This window comes from Galleria mellonella, unplaced genomic scaffold (genome assembly GCF_026898425.1).
Source record: "Galleria mellonella isolate WM207_F2 unplaced genomic scaffold, CSIRO_AGI_GalMel_v1 utg332, whole genome shotgun sequence".
NCBI classification, from domain to species: domain Eukaryota; kingdom Metazoa; phylum Arthropoda; class Insecta; order Lepidoptera; family Pyralidae; genus Galleria; species Galleria mellonella.
Window position 1 is genome coordinate 1,045,291 of NW_026442080.1, and position 20,978 is coordinate 1,066,268.

The window sequence follows — 20,978 nt, forward strand, 5'->3', positions numbered from 1 at the left end:
AAGCAGTTGTGTTTGCATGGCTGTGTTTGGTTTGAAGGGTGGGATATGGCGTGAATTTACTGGGTACAGAGGAATAACATCTGATTCCTTAGGAATGGCAACGCATGGGGAGTATCATGGGCGGAACAGTATACTCTGTTATGTCCATGGTACTGCTTATGTCTATAAGCGACGGTTACCACTTTCCATCAGGTGGACCGTCAGCTTGATTGCCATTCTAATTTGTATAAAAAAAAAAAAAACAATAGAAAGAAAAAAAGAAACATTTTTATTCAAGTAAAGTTACATTTAAGTATTTTTGAATAGTTTTTTTTTCATTACCACTCGTTCGTAATGCATTTTCAGCCAAGTAGAACGGGCACGTATGAATATATATACAAATATACATACGAATGTAAGGTGAAAAGTTCTCGGCCTAACAATGAAAGACTGCGATTTTCAATAGAAAAATATTTTTCGTTTTCTATATAATCTCCTTTGAGTTCAACACACTTAATCCAGCGTTTCTCTAACATCATTATTCCTTTCCAGAACTGAGTCTGAAAGGTGCCGAAAATATTTATTTACGGCCTTCACAACTTCTTTATTGGACATAAACCGCTTTCCAGGAACAAATTTCTTCAAGTTTGCTAATAGAAGTCTAAGTCTAGCTAATAGAGGGTGTCAAATTAGGAGAATAGGGGACATAACCGAGCAAATCATACCCCAAATCCCGCAGTTTTTCCATCGTCAACGCACCCTTGTGTGTAGGTCCATTTTAATGAAAAACATGTACGACGTTTACTGCAAAAAAATGTGTAAATAAACTATTTGAGAGAACAAGTTTAAACTTGTCATACGAACTAATAATACATGTATCTAGACAAGAAAAATAAAATTTTGCTGACTAGAATCCCATTTCTGGGTCAGGTCGAGAATTTTTCACCTTACTCTCGTATATAAACTTATATAAAGACTTATTGTATATATGTCTAATATACTGTATCGTGGTGGATGAAAATGGAATGGTAACCCCACCTGCCCTAACGGGATACGCTGGCGGAGCACCAGTGAAGGGTGATAGATGAGAATGAAAACAGGCCAGTTAGCCCATCATGATGAATGCATCAGGAATTAACCATGATAGTTTCCAGGGGAACCACCAGGAGGTCGACCTGGTTGGGTATATTGCTAGCAATGGGTTTTTTAGTCTCCATTACTAACAATCCCTTTCCCCCCAATATACTGTATCAGGTACTACGACGGATATGATTTCCTTAAACAGTAATTTTTTACTTATAACTTAAAATTCCGCAATGTTTTTATGTTTTACATAGCAAATTGTAGAAACACTAAAAAATAAAATATAAAACATATATAACACTTCATTTTTGAGTAGTTGTATATAACGGAGCGGTATTGGTCCCCCGGTCGTCACAAGTGCGACCCGTTTTCGGCTTCATTACGTATTGTTGTCTTTTTATGGCCGCACAGCTAATTGAGTGTCGTGAAAAATGATTCTTGGCATATATTCAGGAACATTAATCATAATAAATAGCTTTGTTATAGCATAACCATGCAGTATACACTCACAAGGGAAGGGATAGTTAGTAATGCGGATTACTGGTCCCATTGCTAGCAATATACTTCGTCAGGATAACATCAACGTGACTCCCTTGGAACCCTTCATGCTACACTCCAAGTCTATTCATCACGATAGACTTACTGACATGCCTTTTCAGTCTCATCTATCATCCCTCACTGGTGCTCCGCCAGCGTATACAGTTAGCGCAGGCGGGGTTACCATTCCATTATAATTAATTAAAAAAATCCCTCACAAGGCTCAATTTACATTATAATGCCCAAAGTAATGTTCTTTTTCGACTTCCGAAGAATCGACTAAGGGAGGGCGAGGGATGGACAGCAATGTCCTTCAACCACAGTTAGAGTTAAAGATGTTAAAACAGCTCTGAAGCCTAACTGCAGTTCCCAACTCACCTGCGAAGTGTGGCAGCTACCGGCAAAACCTTCCAAAAGGAGAAGGCCTTTGTTCAACAGTGGACAGTAATGACCGATATCATCAAGTTTTCGTATAATTGGATGACTGCATTTGTTTAAAGCAGAGGTTGACCGCTATTAAATTATCATACCAATATAATAACAATTTTCTTTTATGCAACTTAGAATGGCAAACAAGATGACGGCCCACCTGATGGAAAGTGGTAACCGTCGCCTATAGACATGAGCACTAAGTACCATGGACATAACAGAGTATACTGTTTCACCCATGTTATTCCTCTTGCGTTGCTATTCCTGAGGATTTAGATGTTATTCCTCTGTACCTTGTAAAGTCACTGCCATATCCCACCCTTCAAACCGAAACACAGCCATACAAATACGGTTGTACTTGCATGGCTGTGTTTGTAGTTGTATTTGTGTATATCACGGTAGAAACGCGAAGGGATAGAGGTGATCAAGCAAACAATTTTTGTACAAAGTCTCCCTCTGGTGAGATAAATATAATAAAAATAGGTTGTAACTAGACAATGTATATAGGAGATATTAAAAAAATACGTAATGAGTCCTAATAACAGCAAATAAAAGTAAAACAATATTTTTTTACAATAATGTCGGTTTGTCTGTCCGTCTCTGTTTGTTTTGGAATAATGCAAAAATTACTATGCCAAATTAGATACAGTTTTCACTGTTACATTCCCGAAGATCGAACTTAAAAAACTACATGGTATATGTTTAATCTCGATACGCCACCTACAAGTGGTTTATTTCATTGATTTTCTTTCTGAAATCCCCGCGTACAAAGTAGCGCGCAAAAAGATAGTAAAACATTACAATTAATATACTAATATAATGCATATTCGTTCATTTATTAAACATGGAGGCGCCAACTTTTCCAATCATATTGCTATTAAATTACGATCGATCGTTTATTATTTTCCAATAATTGATAAAATTAACAGCAAGTCAGTACCTTTGTTTGATTACTGTTCTATTAGCTTTACATTAATTATAATTTAATTTGTTTCCATAAATATATTAAAGAAATAAGACATAATAATGAAATAAGAAAATACTATTAAAAAAATGCTTAAATCTAAATTTACATGAATAAAAATATTTCATTTTTTTTTTATTAGAAATTTAGAAATCTAAATCAGTTCATTAGTTAAGTTCTTAGGTAAAATAACGGCCCGTTATTTTACCTAAGAACAAAACATGTACTTTTAGCATTCAATTATGACAATACCCGTTATTAACGGGTATTGTCATAATTGAATGCTAAAAGTACATGTTTTGTGTAATTCGGAAGTTTTGTAATAATAAATAAAAAAAAAATTGGCTTTTGTAAATTAAAAAAAAGACATGATCTTTTCTAATTAAAAGTAGAAGAGTTCATTTATTTGTTTGATTATGCTCATCTCTAGACTTAGCCGGTATTTGAAAAAACTTTTTACAATTAATAGTTCATTTTTTGAGGAAGCTTATTTTAAGCTAGTTTAACATCACAATATTTGTAATAGTTTGTATTTATAATAAGTTTACTATTGTAGTCTTGTGAAGGAAACAATAAAGAGTATATATATCTACGAATATATATACCTAGTCTAACCATAAGTTCTGTTACAAAGGAAAATGCATTTTTTTTATGAAGTAATACTAAAGCATTACTAAAGTTTCTACCTACATATTTATTAAAGTCTCAGCAAAAAATAAAAAAAATATTCTATTCGAAATGGCTACCTTTGGCTTTTATACAGGCTTTTAATCTGTCTGGCCACGAATCTATGGATTTACGCACTGTTTCCAAGAGATATTTCGACACTGCTTGCTTTAAAGATTTTTCAAAAGACTTAATGTCGCCGTGTCGTTTAGAGCAGGTTATGTCTTCTAAAACTGACTACAATTTGAAGTCTAAAGGGCTGAAGTCTGGGCTAGATGAGAGCCAGTCTTCAACTCTTATAAAATCCGGAACGTTGGTTTCAAGCCAGGCTTGGGTAGGTCGCGCCTTGTGACCAGGTGCAGTCTTGCTGGAAAGTCCACGGTATATTTTTAAAAAGTGTATTCCTAAGAGGTTTCACAACACGATCCAAGACTATTTCTTGATAATATATATTAGATATAATAATGATTAATTTAAATAAATTTAAGCCCAGTACCATGTTGACATTATTATTTTATGGTTGCGAATAATTATGGCCATTTGCATATATTTGTGGTAACAGATTAAATTTTATTTATGAATGCGTGGTTTTTAAATGGATATTTAATTATACGAGATTTCATTATCATATTGTATTTATTTTCACAACGATTTTTTTTATTCTCTTGTCGAAGTAACTAAATTATGCGTTTTTTTTTTTTGTAAATAGCACTATTAGAAGCTTTGTTCTTGACATGATATCTAGTTTCTCTATATATCTTTTTAAATGTTATAAGACGTACAAGTTTAGTTAATATAAAATATTTCTTTCTTTCTATTACTAAATTCTGTATTCCAAATTTAAATTGTATTTCAAACCATTTCAAAAAAGGTTCTCATTTCAGTTCTAAATTTGTTTTTCTTTTTTGTTTATGTTTGTTACCTCATAACTTCATTATATGTTATAAACCTATTTGGATTTTTTTATCTGAAAGGACATTTTTACAGATTATTTTTAATGAAATTTTATTAAAATCCATTTAACAGTTTAGTTTTAAAATAAAAATAACTTGTTTTGTCACAATTGAAGTCAGTTTTCTTTTAGGGAACACAAATCTATATTTCTGTTAATTATCTCGTCGTACAATTCATTTTATAATTTTAAAATAAAAATGTAAATATTACTATCGGATAAATTATTAATTTTGTCACGATCGAAGTACAGAAATTGGATTGCTACATAGCAATTCATTTGAGAATTGAAATAACTGTTTCTTTGCATACAAAATTTTATATTTTCTGCATTATGAATTCACGAATTCGCGGCGCGTTCGAGTAGAGTCGTTCGAGTTCATTGTAAATTATTGAGACTTACAAGATGATATACGAAGGTTACTGTTATATGTAGCATGTGATGATATGAGTTTTGATTTCTCCTCACGTCTGTCAACGAAATGCTCGTATGCAAAACACGGACGCTTCTACGCTTCCTATGTGGACCTTAATTTTTTTTAAGATATCTTTACGGCTTTGGATGTTTCCATTTAGCCCATCTATAATATATATTACTGTTATTAAAGTAAAATTGTTTTTGAAAAATATATATAATTGAATCCATATTGATGTAATTTGTAATTTTAATAATTCTTGTTGTATCAGCCGTTAAGTGTCCAGTGCTGAACATAACCTCTAGAAATAGAAAAACTTGAGTCCAAACCAAATAAATAAACTGTTAACTCTTAAATACCTGAAGTTTCAAATTTGATACCGGGGTTAAAAATCGCATTAGGCGCCTATAATCGATTTTATTTTAAAATTTGGTTGTTTATATGTACCTAAATGTTTTTTTTTAAATATATAAAAATATCGTTTTCATTTTTTTACTATTTTTCCCCATTATTAAAAACAGTACAAGGTACACTTATACACTTTTTAATTTGATTTAAAAAATCAGGCATTTAAGGGTTAATTTATCATTACACTTGGTATCCCAATAGCCAACTGCAGTTAGCCTTTTAGAGATGTTTTAAGAGAGACGCTGCTGCCTATTCCTTTACCACTGAGTTCCCTTAGTCGCCTCTTACGACACCCACGGCAAAGAAAGGGGTAGTCTATTTTATGCCAGGACCATTATGATCAAGCGTGGCAAGTACTGGCAAAACTCTTCTTAGGTTTTATGTTCAGCAGTGGACAGTTAACGGTTTAAAAGATGATGACGGATGAAAATTTTGATTGTTTGGTTGTAACGGATAAAATTAAAAACTAATCAACTGATTTCGAAAATTCTGTCCCCTATAGAAAGCTACATTATCAGCAAGTAACATAGGCTAAAATATATTTTATTTTCGAAAACTCTATCTGCCTATGCGTAGCCAGGTTGGATCGCTAGTATGTTATATATTTGATACGTATGTTAATCTATAAGGTATTGTATTAAAATTTGATCCATATTTCTTACCATACTGGTAAGAAACATAGATCAAGTTTTTTAAAAATTTAGTTCCATGAAATAATATATTTTATATTTAAACTATGTATTTCTTTTGTCGAATAGTGCCAAAGGTAGAAATAATCGACGAGCGTGGGCGACCCCTTCAAGATAAGTTCTACAAAGAAGGTTCCATTATCGAGTTGCGTTGTATAGTGAGCGAAGTGCCGCAACCTACACGTCAAGTCAACTGGAAGCACGGCGCGAGACTGTTGAACTACGACACAAAGAGAGGAGGAGTTAGGTATGCTATCCCTACTTTGCTATTTTTATCTTGATTATTTATTAAGTAAATTATTTTAAGTGACTTTAAAAAAGAAAATATTAATTAAAATTCTGTTGTGTGTGTGTATGTGTGAGAAAGAGAGAGAGAGAGAGAGAGAGAAAGTGAGTATGCGTGCGTGCGTGTGTGCGTACATGCGTGCGTGTGTGCGTGCATGCGTGCGTGTGTGCGTACGTGCGTGCGTGTGTGCATGCGTACGTATGTACGTGCGTACGTGTGTGTGTATTTATGTATGCGCGTTTACGTGTAGACGTACATGCGTGCTTGAGTCTATGGGTGCGTGCGTGTAGACATCTTTTTATACATATGTGTTTGTACACGCTCACGCATATTTGTGTGTATCTGTGTAAGTGAGACAGTGTGCGCACGTGTGCCTTTTTTACTCTTACTACTTTGATTGATTACGATGGTCAATCGCGGGACTTCAATACTTCTCATCTGATAGAAAGCAATGATATGGTCTTAGGTGGAGCTCGCGGGTCCACGAATAGCCTATTCATAATAGCCTTACAATGGTGCAGATTTTATTTGGATGAAAAATCATAAACAGGGAAAGTTCTATGGCTTGACGTATTTTTTTGTATTAATATGTATAAAATAAATGTAACGACACCTTATTATAATAATTGTATCAAAGTAATACATACAAACATATTTACATATATCCAAAACATATCTGTACCTTTCTTTTCTCACCATCGGAAAAAAACAAAAAATCTTTTTTTAACATAATAGACAGGAATTAATGTAAGATAATGTAGTAAGTAGTAGAAAGAGTGAGTATACGTTCGTGCATGTGTGCATGCGTGCGTGCGTGTGTGCGTACGTGCGTGTGTGCGTGCGTGTGTGCATGCGTACGTATGTACGTGCATACAAGTGTGTGTATTTATGTATGCGCATTCAGAAGTAATGTAGATACATACTATATTAATATAGCCATAGAGAAAAGTAACTACATTTTCATATTTATAATACCACTACAAGTTTTATAACACCAGTCCGCGTAATAAAGATAGCAAGTATCCATCAAGAAAATTGTCGCATGGAACACATCAAAAGAAAATAAACAAGGTGCATTATTGTACAAGCATCTTACAAAGCGACAACACGTTGGATATGGCTGTCTTTTTTATAAGTAAACATAGTATAAATTGCAACATTGAATCAGGTAAAATAAAATGCAACGCAACAATTCTGTTCTATCACAGTGTTACAATATATTTTATAGACTGCAATTCGATGGAGATACAACAAATTGGCACTGTTTTTATACTGCATTTATGATTAAACATAATGATGGTCCAATACTGATAAATATTAAAAATATTTATTTATTTATACTTATACTTTACACACTGATAATACATAAAAATATGACATAGATAAGTAAATGTACAAAGGCAAGCTTAACTCTAAAATAGTTCTCTTCCAGCTAACCCAAAGTGGAAAGGAGCATAAATATCAAATACCTCTAATAATTAGAGTAATAAATGTGTTTGTTTGTTTATTTGTTACCTCTTAGTGTTTAAAAGGCTCAACTAATTGTCATAAAATTTGGTATTCAAGTACTGTGACGGATAGAGAACTTTTTATTCCAGTAAATAAGCGTATTCCGGTCACATAGACAAATTCGCAGGGTAAAAGCTAGTAATTCTATGAAATAATGTGTGAATAAAAAATATTTTTAATTTACTAACTTTCATCTCACAAACTGCCATAAGAAACCGCCTTGGACTACCTGCACCCATTTGTGTTTTTTATTTTATTTCTCAACAAGCGTTTCTGACAGGAATAAGTTTTAAAGCCTTATAAACATTTATAGGTTTGTATTGGCACCGCACAATCACATTGGTGTTAGCATATTGTATCCACATTGCATATGCACTGTGTATACAATAATATATTTGATACAATCAATACAATACAATACAATACAATTGTCTATAAGGGATGACAGATACTTTCCATTAAGCGGGTCAATAGCTTGATAGTTATTTTTATATGGATAATCTAAATTTATTATATTTGTAATTTAATTTATAATTAATTATCATATCTTATAATTATTATTGTAATTTATATCAATAATGTTGAGAGTTTATAAATGCAGTAAGGATTTTACATTTTATCATAATTCAATATAATTACAGATTAAATACATTTCACAAAATCACAAAAAAAAAATTATATTCATTACTTTATTTAACATTGTACGCGAATAGAGTTAAACAATGAAAATGAATTCTTTTAGCATGACTACAATAAAAATAAATAAAAACAAAACACGACTGCATACAAATTATAATAGGTTTAATTCAGGATGATATAAAAATTCTTATAATACTTTCAAGTTTGTTCAAGCATTTAAAAGTAGTGGTGAAATAAAATAATTTATATACACAACTCTAAAAATGTTACGCGTTATTTTTTTTTTTTGATGGGTGAAAATGGTATGGTAACCCCGCCTGCGCTAACGGGATACACTGGCGGAGCACCAGTGAAGCGCGATAGGTGAAAATGAAAACAGGCCAGTTAGCCCATCATGATGAATTCATCAAGAATTAACCATGATAGTTTCCAGGGAGAACCGCGAGAAGGTCGACCTGGTTGGGTATATTGTTAGCAATGGGATTCTCAGTCTCCATTACTAACAATCACTTTCCCCCCTGTTACGCGTTATTGAAGAGTCGTGTATTAATTAAAAATATATACGGAACCTTAGACGAGTGAGTGCAACTTACACTTGACCGGTTTTTATTTGGATAGTCGTTTAAACATTGGAGCAATTAATATGTATATAGGAGAGGAGAATGAGCATTTAATCCATATTTATTGGCAATACAAAATATATTGTATAAGATATGTGAAATAGTATATGTACACATAAACACAATATGATCATATGTATTAATGAGTATGTCTGTTTGTAATGTTTTCTATTATGTTTTCCTGAGGAAGACTTTGTACAAAAGTCATTTGCTTGGGTACCTCTGTCCCATTCATGTTTCATCCGTAAAGCAGTTCTGTTTGCATGGCTGTGTTTCGGTTTGAAGGGTGGGATATGGCGTGAAATTACAGAGTACAGAGGAATAACACCTGAGTCCTCAGGAATGGCAATGCATGGGGGTATCATGGGCGTAACAGTATACTCTGTTATGTCCATGGTACTGCTCATGTCTGTAGGCGACGGTCATCACTTTCCATCAGATGGATCGTCAGCTTCTTTGCCATTCTAAGTTTTATAAAAAAATTTTAGTACTCACAAACAAATCCTTTCTTTCCGGTTGTTGTTGCAAGAGGCGACTATGGGATCTTAATTGTCGAGGTATGGGCAGCAACGTGGATATTTTTTTATCAAAAATTAACTCGTTGAACGAGGACCATGGTATTAAACCAACTCTTAGTCGATTAATCAGTTGTGAAATTTAATTAAAATAGCTGAACGCAATACTTGGGAGACTAATTCACAACTTTTATCCAGTCGGCCCAACCCAAGTTCCAGTTATCATTTAGGAGTTAATTAATATTGCCCCCGTAAATCTCTTGGGCAATTCAAACAAACAAATAAGGGTATTTAACACCCCATAAATTTAATCTGAACCGTTTGGGGCCAGAATATATGTTTATTACACATAAACTGTATAGTATAGTAAACAGTATGGTAATTTAGACGAGATAATATCCACAGGCTTTGACGATATTGCTTCAATTTATACATAACTAGTCTTTAACCGGGGCTTCGTCCGACAGGAATATATTTATTGACAGAGATAAGAACATTTCGCTGCACAAACTAAAGAAATATTAAAAAATACGACAGTTTCTCATAGTTTTTTTTTGAAGAAACTTAGAATGGCAAACAAGCTGATAGCCCACCTGATTGGAAGTGGTAATCATCGCCTATAGATATGAGCACCATGGACATAACAGAGTATACTGTTTAGCCCATGACACCCATTCCTGATGACATAGGTGTTATTTCTTTGTACCCTGTAAATTCCTAATGCTAAATGCCTAAGCAAACGATTTTATTTCACTTTACATTAAGGCACTATAAATATCAAAATCAAGACCTTAAAAAATTACTAAAGATAAAAAATTTCTTTGAGATCACTGCTTGGTATTCGTTTGGCGTGAATTTACTGGGTACAGAGGAATAACACCTGAGTCCTCAGGAATGGCAACGCATGGGGGGGTGTCATGGGCGAAACAGTATACTCTGTTATTTCCATGGTACTGCTCCTGTTTATAGGCGACGGTTACTACTTTCCATCAGGTGGGCCGTCAGCTTTTTTGCCATTCTAAGTCGTATAAAACAAAAAAATTCGCTGATTTATCTTTCAAATCAGTATGAATAAAATAAAGTCTATTTCCAAAAGATCTACATAATTTTGCTATGAATATTTTACAGCATCTGGTTTTGTATTTATATCTAGAATTAAAATTATTAATATTTTTATATTTACTCATGTACAAAATGTATTTTGTTAAGTTACAGTCCTAATATTAATTTCTGTTAGCTTGACTCTTAATGAGTCACAACTTACCAGACAGTAAATAGTTCTATATCGAATCATTTGATACAAGCTACTCTTATTACAAAATATTTATAAGATACTGGATTTACTTTCGTTTTATATATTAAGGATATTGTGTAATGACATTTCTTGGTATTAATAAGAACTATTATCGTATTTGATGACAATATCAGTAAGAAATTAGATATCCATAAAAATAATTAACTTCGATATTGTTTTGAAGATTGAAAGTAAAAAAGTCTTTTATATTTTCGGTATTATTGAATATATATATTTATATAACCATTTGCTATTAAAACAAAACAATCTTAAAATATGTATTTTAGATGCGTAAAATTACGAAAGTCATATTTTTTAAAATGTAGGTACATTAATAAAATAACTTGACTAAAATCTAAACAACTGTAACTTTTATAATAATAACAACTAAAATTAATAGAAAATATACAAACTTATTTCTATTTATTCACGATACAGAGTCTCGTTGATTTTATTTTATTCTTGCTATATTGCTATTCTTGGGAGAGTTCGTCTTTCAAATTTAGCGTGTAAAATTCTTAAAAATCCATCTGTCGAGGTCGTAAAATATTCAAATTATAAAATATTCAGAATATACTTGTGAAATGACAATGTTGGAGTAATGTATCCAGAATATAAACTGAACTTAACCGTGCAAATTACAGTCAACTTTACGATAAAGTTAGTGGTTATTTTTTATTCACTATTTTCACTATATTACAATAAAATATTAATATTATAAATAAAAGCGGTGAATAATTTAAGAAATAAGATTAAAAAGCATAATTGTTTAAAAAAGTAGGAATATAAAAACATAGATTTGCTGATATCGTCTATTTTTTATAATACAGAAGGCAAACGAGCCGCATGCTCACCTGATGGTAAGTGACTATCGCCGCCCATGATCCCCCGCTATACCAGAGGCATTGCAGGCGTGCTGCCGGCCTTTTAAAATGGAATATGATTGGAAGGTTATAATGTTGTATCGGTTCGGAAATATATATATTCTGCAAACGAAATATCAAAATTAAAATGATGGCATTTTGATGAAAGTATTGATAAATTAGTCAATAATATTGTTTATGACACCTTCTTATTTTTCTTAAATTTTATTACAATTCCTTCACTGTTTTTAGCATTAAGTTATGGAATTTATTACCTGTTGTCATTAGAATTACAAAATCCATTGATGTTTTCAAACGACAAGTGAAAGATTAATTTGTCTCTATCTGATTAGTTCTTCATCTGATAAATGGGCATTCTTTATTTATGTATTTATATAATTATTTATTTTATGTTAAATTATTTTTCTAATATAACTATTTATATTTGTTCTAGTATTAGGTACACATTTAACATACATGTATAGAATTATATATTGTATGTATATAGTTAATAATTTTATTTTTTTAATTTGATAAAGGTACTTATAATTATTTTCTTTAATGTTTTACGCTGTTAACTTTCTTAATTATACAATATATTATATATACAAAAACATATTTTTTGTACAACAATTAGTCCATCACCCTAAGAGGTTTTCTTGTAAAGATTGCTCTCAGCAATAAGACCGCCTTACTGTACTTATACAATTGTATCGTTATATTTATTAATTGTCTTGCTTGTTTCCTACATTGTATAATGCAAATAAAGTATACTCATTCATTCATTCATATAATGCGAAGCTCATACGCAAAACTGTTTTTATCGTCATAGAGATTTACATACATACTGACATATCTGTGAGGATTATATGTAATTTCTCCTCTGAATCTATTTCAATTTCACTTCTCTATTTCAAGTTCTACACTATAATCGTTTGTGCCATTGACACCTTTCCCTACAGTAACTTTAATCGCATCACTGATTTGTAATTCAATAATAAACCAAACTGTAATTTCAACAGACCATCAGTGATATTCTGAATTAGTTAAAGGAACAAAGGCTTTGGAAACATGGCCCTTTGTAACATATAAAGGGTTCCAAAGATTTATTATCCGATTTGTCTATGTGTAGTTAATTAAAGTCGGATTTCTGTAAAACGATCGCGGTCGAATGAACATTTTAATTAAATATTTGCAGTAAAATTTAGTTGGTGTGCAGTTTGATAATTACTATAGAGTATTTTGGAGTTGTTAACATTTTGTTGCGAAGTAAAATATTTTACAGCAAGCAAAGTATCCTCGATAAGACTATATGTGTAAATGTAAGATAAATATTGTAATAGTGTAAAGTTTAAAAAATAGATCATATTAAGAGTCTTTTATTGCCTTCCAAAGGTAGAAAAAAGAAAAAGAGCTAAGATTTGACAAATCTTGACTATCAATTTGGTATTATTAAAAATAAATACCCATATATATTATAATAATATGTCAATTTTCAAAATAAAACTATTTTCAATATTTTTTAAATGATTATTATAAAAATACTGTGACAGCGAACATATGCATTTGAGGTACAGGCTTGATAACTCTGATAATTTCTTACAAACGATACTATGAATAATGGCAGTATAAAGAAACTCTCTGATCAGTCGAATGTAAGCTCAAAAAAAATTTCGTCGAATCAATCTCTTTTTTGAAGCCGCTTAAAATTTATGTTACCATAAATAAATTATCGAATGTGATTTTGCAATTAGATCTGTTACTTATATTTCTATTTTTATTGATATTTCTTTTTGTTGCCAGCGTGAAAACGGAAGCAACATCAAACGGCGCACTCTCAAGACTTTACATAGCGAACGCGAACAGAAACGATTCTGGGAACTACACGTGCTCATTAGCAGATGTGGCGGCGTCGGCTGTATCCGTACATGTATTGAGAGGTAAATATTTCTTTTTAAATACATACATACAAATCAAAATTATTCAAATTCTCTACAAAAAGCCTTGTACGTTTGAAATTAAATATTTTCTCCAAAGACATGTGAATCGAAGAATGATAATGTACTTTATGCCTGCTCTTCTAATACGGGTACGTGTATTTGGGGCATTTGATCAGCGTAACATTTTGGCTGTGAAATTTTATTTAAATTTCGAATTACGTTTTCTTTTTTTTTTGCGTATAGTATTCAATTACTGATATAATCTGCTAAATGATGACAGTTATTTTAGATTAATTCTGTATACATACAAATAATCTGACCAAATAAATAAATGAAACCGATGACACGATGGCCAGAGAATTGTTTGCATTGTAACTGTTATATTTTGTTTTTGACTAGATTTTAAAATCGATTTTAGAAATAAGGAGGTTCTCAATTCGTTTGTATTTTTTTTTGAGTACTATCTTATAATTCTATCAGTTCTGAATCGGTGTAGAAAATATTTTTTTTTTTTTTTTTTTGACAGGATATAGAGAAATTTTAACTACATCGGTTCAGTAGTGTGAATTTTAGACCAAAATAACTTTTTTTTTTTATAATTATAGTCGGTATTGTTTGTGGGACACACACATTAATTATGTATCATTTATACAAATACTGTTACTAACTGTTCCTGTCAAAATGCGCTTTAACACATTGTTGTAATTTTAAATATTAGTTTATTTTTAATCACATGTCGAATTCAATTGATATATACTGAAAACCATACAATTTAGGTTACTGGTTGTATTTCTTATTAATATTGTCAATGTAAAAGTTTGTAATGTTATTTGTATATTTAGGTATTTTACAATCTTTGTAAATTACACAAATTACTTACCTGAGTACAGAAGCCAAGAGTACTGCCTTGAAGAACACCGCAAAATTCTCAAAGCGGACATAATAATAATTTTACTTATATGCACAACCTAATATGAACTATAAATTACCGAAGAGAAGATTTCGTTTCCTTTGCCGCATTGTAAAATCCTCTACGATACGCGCCAAGCTCACGCCGCTTGATGTAGATCGTACGTTAGACTCTGAGATATGGACAAAACTCCACCAAGAGTATTCCAAGTATGTAAAACTCATTAAGAACTGCATTTTACATTAATTTCTAACAATGCGCTTGACGCCATAACTCTTCGAGTTATCTTACATTGAAGATTCTATATGTATTCGTAGTTACGAAAAAAGGTTGTATATAAAAACATTTTCGAAGGTTCAGTTTTTAATTAAAATTCTTTTTTTTAATAATAACAAAGGTTGGAGAAATGACGAGAACGGTGAGCATTTAGTTTAAATTAAGAACTGTAGTTTAACTATACATAAATATACAAGGACTAAATATATAATTGTTTGTTATAATTGTGGTGCGTTTTGAGTATTATTTGTAGAAAAATAATAGTTTTCGTATTACGATTCTCTTATACATTTACACTGGCAGAAAAGAACGTAAAAATGGCGACTGATTACCACTGAAGAAAAGAACAAGAAGAAGATAATAAAAAAAAGTAATTTTTAATATATTTTTATTTATAAACAAATATATTGGTTTACAAACTTTTTGAAATTGATACTTTTTACTTGATATTTTATATTTTTTATTATTTATAATCAGTTATTCTGGGGGAAAGGGATTGTTAGCAATGGAGTTTGACAGCCCCGTTGTTAGCAACGACCTCCACGTGGTTCCTCCTGGAAACCATCGTGAACAATTCTTATTGAATTCGTCACGATAGGCTAACTGACCTGCTTCATCCTCACCTATCATCCTTCATTGGTGCTTCGCCAGTGTATACCGATAGCGCGGGTGGGGTTACCATTCCATTATCATCCATTAAAAAAAACAGTTATTCTTACTACATAATTAGAGATTTTAGAATACGATAGAAATAAATTTTATATAAGCACATAGTCTTGTTTACAAAATTTTCAAAATCAAAAAGAAGAATCAATTGTCTTACAAAATATTTTTTAAGAAGAAATTTCAGTTTCCATACAGTATGAAAACAGGCTTGACTTATATTAATTAAAATATTAACTGCTAACGTTGGCTGAAAAGGTACAATAATATATTTAATGTAAATAGGTCAGGTAGACTGTTGATTATGCTAAAGATCACTCGAATACGGCTCTTTTGAAATAGTTCGCATACTTTTGAGCTTAGAATTTGCGAGAGAATTTTCTGACAAAAAATTAAGAATTTTTTGTTTCAGCAATTACTTTGAATTGAAACTCTGTATTCTAAATAGTTTTATAGCGAGCTAAAATGTATTTCACCTTTAAAAGTTTCTCAAAATATACATTGGCTATTTATTTATTATCAGAAGGGAAAAAATGTTAGGACACTTGATACGACACGACGAACTTATGAATATTATAATAGAAGGTAGAATAAAAGGAAGGAGGAGACCAAGAGATAGTTACATCAGGCAGATCAAGGAAAAAGTTAGTGTCGTGTCATATCAAGAGGTGAAGAGACTCGCTGAAAATCGTAGTGAACAGCAAGAGCTCCGCCGACAAGAGTGCAGCTCTTAAATAGGATAAATACATTTACTTACAAGCTATAAAATTGTTATGATAATGTTGATTATAAAAATGATATAACTGCTATACTTTTGTATTTCTAATATATGCAAATTTGAGATAATTTTACTTATGTTCGGCACATAATTTTAACGTGGTAGTTAATATTGTCTTGAACGATAAAGTAAGAATATACATACATCAAAAAAGTCTAAGCAACACATACAAATTTCAATTATACAATGTGTATTTCAGACGCCAACCAGCTGTGCTAGCATGGCAACGTCTTAATTTGAAGGACATTGAATTTATTAAGTTTATCAGCAATGTATGAGATCATATATTTTCATGCCTTCGCTAATTGTAAATGTAAATTACATATATTAATTGTAAAAAGATATTAATTGATTTTCATTATATTCAAAGAAATAGATATATTTCCAAGGATAAGCAAGCTGAAGTGGCAATGGGCTAGTCACATAGCTCAAAGAACCGACAACTGATGGGGAAGAAAGGTTCTTGAGTGGTGACCCCGTAAGGGCAAACGGAGATAAGAACGTAGACGAGAACAACCTCCCACTAGATGGAGTGACGATCTCAAATGCATTGCAGGGAGTCAGTGGATGCAGGTGATTTAGGACCGTTTTTTATAGCAGTCTGTGGGAGAGGCGTATGCTCAGCAGTGGACAGATAATGGCTGAAATGATGATGATTGTAGCAAGTGGTATGAAATCTTTTTAAATAAGATTCATTACACAAAATAAAAAATACTTCAATCGTAATAAAACCAGTTATTTTTATTTAAAAATTACACTATTAAACTGTTTTGATGACATTTTTATGGAACCAATTTGTGAGTATATCCTTTCAAATAAAATATTTTATTAAATTCGTTTACAATTGACGCTAACAAATTAAAAAAAAAAACGAATTAAGAACCTCCTACTTTTTGAAGTCAATTGAAAATATTTTCTACAGAAATCGTGTTCATATTATAGCGTTCTCTTCCAGTTAAGTTTTTGAAAAACAGAAATTTAAAAAGTATTAAAAAACTTCATAATTTTTATTAATGTAATAACTGTATATTTGTTTATATATTAATAGTTGTAGCACTTCAGTTGCCCGCTAACGAAATGCTTTCTTACTGTACTGGGTTGACTGGAAAAGATCTCTATCAGAGATAATTCCACCCTTGCTCACAACATTTATAAATACATTATTTTATATGTAACTTACAAGTGCAATAAAGAATATATATATATATATATATATATATATATACTGGAAATTTGAACAGATATTTCCCATTGTTTTGAAGGGGCCTTTGCATTTGTGAGTCTAGTGTTATACCTATTTACTACGTAGTAGACGAACCCTTACCTAACCTTTCTTTAACTACAGTGATTGATACTGAGTAATGAATACTACTGACCTGTAATCTCTTCCATAGCTCGTTTTTACTGGAAACAGCATTTTATTATCCTTTTTTTTTTTATACAACTTAGAATGGCAAACAAACTGATTGCCCACCTGATGGAAAGTGGTAACCGTCGCCTATAGATATGAGCAGTACCATGGACATAACAGAGTATACAGTCTCGCCCATGATACCCCCCATGCGTTACCATTCCTGAGGACTCGGGTGTTATTTCTCTGTACCCTGTAAATTCACGCCATATCCCACCCTTCAAACCGAAACACAGCCATGCAAACACAACTGCTTCACGTTTGAAACACGAATGGGACAGAGGTACCCAAGCAATCGACTTTTGTACAAAGTCTCCCTCTGGTAAAGTGTGTTAAGTTCTAGTGTTAAGTTTACTAAGAATATTCTTTCATACAACTTTTGTTTGGATTTGAAAAATTGCGTTTTAAATGTAATCGCTTTCTGACCACGTTTTTCAGTAAAACAGAGTCACTTTCCTAATAAAAACCCGTGACCCGTGATTTTTCTTTCGTGAACTCACCCTTAATTGCTGACGGATTATTCAAATTACATTTCCTTTACAGGGGAGAATCCTCTCGCGATGCAGCGTGGTGGCGCCGCCAGTCTTTCGTTTCCATTGACGGCTTTGTTCATCGCGTTGGTTAGCTGACACATAGCTGATCCGCGGTGGATGCATAACGCGTGTAATTAGGTAAAACTACGAGTTATAATCGCTAGGGTAAAGTTTCTTGTGGTATGATCAGAACTTTTGGTTGCAATTAAAGGGTTTTCGTTTTCTAAAATTTTCGGTGAATGTCTTTAATTTTAAAAGTGAATTTAATATAAAAAATAAGAATAAATACATAATAAATTATAACTGTATCTTTCTAATATAATAAATATAATAAAATTGACGATATATATATATATATATATATATATATATATATATATATATAACTCGACGATATCTGTACATGAGAAGTCTTAATTTTTTTTTCTTTTTCTAGTCTGCTAATTGGCAATCTGTTCCTTATAGAACAATAATCCAATCTGTTGTTTGGATGTCAGGTTTAAATCTTGTTAATATATGATGAGGCCAATTCATTAACCAGCTCTCAGTCTCTGTCTGTAAATCTTTCTACCAGTCCTTGGATACTGGTAGAAAGATTTACAGACAGAGATTGAGACAGACAAAGAAGTCTTAATAAGAGTAATAGAAGTCAAAACAATAACTTTTAGAAATTTTGTCTGTCTGTCCATCTGTATGTTTATTCCATTATTACACAAAAACTACTAGACCAAGCTGTATTCGGTTATCAAAGTTATGTTCTTGAAGGTTTAACTTAAAATATGCTGTGTGTTTTATCTTAATGTAACTAAAAGTAGTCTATTTAATTGATTTTCATACTTCTTAAATTCCACGTGTATGAGGTAGCCGGCAAGAAGTTAGTATGAAATATAATATACCATAATATTGAAGATGATGTGGCTTCCGTATTGTCCGGGCATAGAATAGGCCACCCATTCCTTTCCCGTGGGTGTCGTAAGAGGCGACTAAGCGAGGGCGAAAGATGGGCAACAGCGTCTCTCTTAAAACGTCTCCAAAGCCTAACTGCACTTGCTAATCTGCCTGCCAAGCATGGCAACTACTGGCAAAACCTCCCATGGGGGAGGCTTTAGTTCAGCACTGGACAGTTGAAGGCTAATATGATAATGATGATGATAACATTGAAGATATTCTTGAATTTTAAATTTGTACCATACAGTATTAAGAAATTTAATAATTTATTAAATAGACAATAAAATATATGTGCATATAGTTAATTGACTATACATGGTGTTCCTATAGACATAATAATTTTACGAAACTTGACGAATCTCACTCAGAATAATTTATAACAATTTTCTCCTAACAAGTCTGTGTAAATTTAGCAACAGATTACATACTGTAGTACTGTAGTAGTAGTACATTACTGCAGCGGCCAGCAACTGAGGCATTGATGGACGAACGTGGAAATGTGGGCCGAGGCGCAGCCGAGGTAGCCTTGGTAACCATGTTTCGAAGTAAAAGGTCATTCCATTTTTAAAATACAGGACAGATATGAGTTTACATAGTTATTTATCTGGCCGCAAAACACGACAGATATGGATTTTCATACAACTTTTGCCGACCGCTGCCCGCATGTATCTGGCCAGTACGGCAATTTCGATTTATCTCTAAGAAGATTGTCAAAATAATGCTCACATTTCCAAGCATGTTTGAGAAAAAAAAATTATATTAAAATAATATTTCAATAAGCTTTAAAAATCAGACGGTACGATTCTTCAATGAAACATATTTCTGCAGTACGATTGAAAGTTACTTTTAAAAGTAATAAAATTCATATTATTAATTTCTTATTTGAATACATCAGAGTTTATGTAAATTTAATTTATTTTAATTATAAATTACAAAAATTAACGCAAAAGTTCTGATTATATCTTCCCTCTTAAAATATTAAAATTCTAAATACATAAGTTACTTAAGTTATCTGTTATACACTACTGGAAAGAAAATTAATTAACTTGTAATAATGTAATTAGATATGAATAACTTAGTTAATTCTTTCAGTATTGTATATAATATATATATAACTATTGTAATGTATAAAAACGCTTTTGTATTAATATATTATTTACTTAATTTAAAATAATTTATTTACGCTAGTTTAAGTTTGCAAAGAAAATTTAAAAACTTCGTATGGGTCAGCAACAATATATGGTATATTTTTTAAGAGGTTTTTGTTCATTTTTTTATTATTATTATTAATTACTTTAAAATACTATTTTGAGTCAATATATCACACGGGCATCCTAATGAAGAAAATGAGACTAAATCTTTCCTTTCACTTACTCATTTATTCACATGGAGATTTTTGACCCACATTTATTACTCTTTCATACGATATTTCAAACATTTCGTTTCTTACAAACTTTGTCCTGATAATTAAAATATAAATAAAAATGAGACTTTTGACTGGAAGACATCCATTTCAAATGTGTACGATTTCGTAATAACTTGATTATTATATTAAAAGTGAATATCCAAAAATATATAATTAAATAAATAAAATTGCCAAATACGTGCAAATGAAATGATACGCTTATATAGTTTGGTAATTGATTTTTATTTATATAAAATACTATAATT

General features: G+C 31.5%; 1 protein-coding gene across 2 annotated transcripts in view; it reads left to right on the plus strand.

The window, feature by feature from the left end:
* The window catches only part of LOC116413252 (lachesin-like), a 164,632-nt gene extending 144,902 nt beyond the window's left edge, over nucleotides 1–19,730 (plus strand). For both annotated transcript variants that reach the window (XM_052896774.1, XM_052896773.1), the window contains 3 exons: nucleotides 6,192–6,369; nucleotides 13,652–13,788; nucleotides 18,370–19,730. In XM_052896774.1, the coding sequence (XP_052752734.1) occupies nucleotides 6,192–6,369; nucleotides 13,652–13,788; nucleotides 18,370–18,455 (401 nt within the window). In that variant the 3' untranslated portion in view covers nucleotides 18,456–19,730. The remainder of the gene's footprint in view (nucleotides 1–6,191; nucleotides 6,370–13,651; nucleotides 13,789–18,369) is intronic.
* Nucleotides 19,731–20,978: the final 1,248 nt, after the last annotated feature.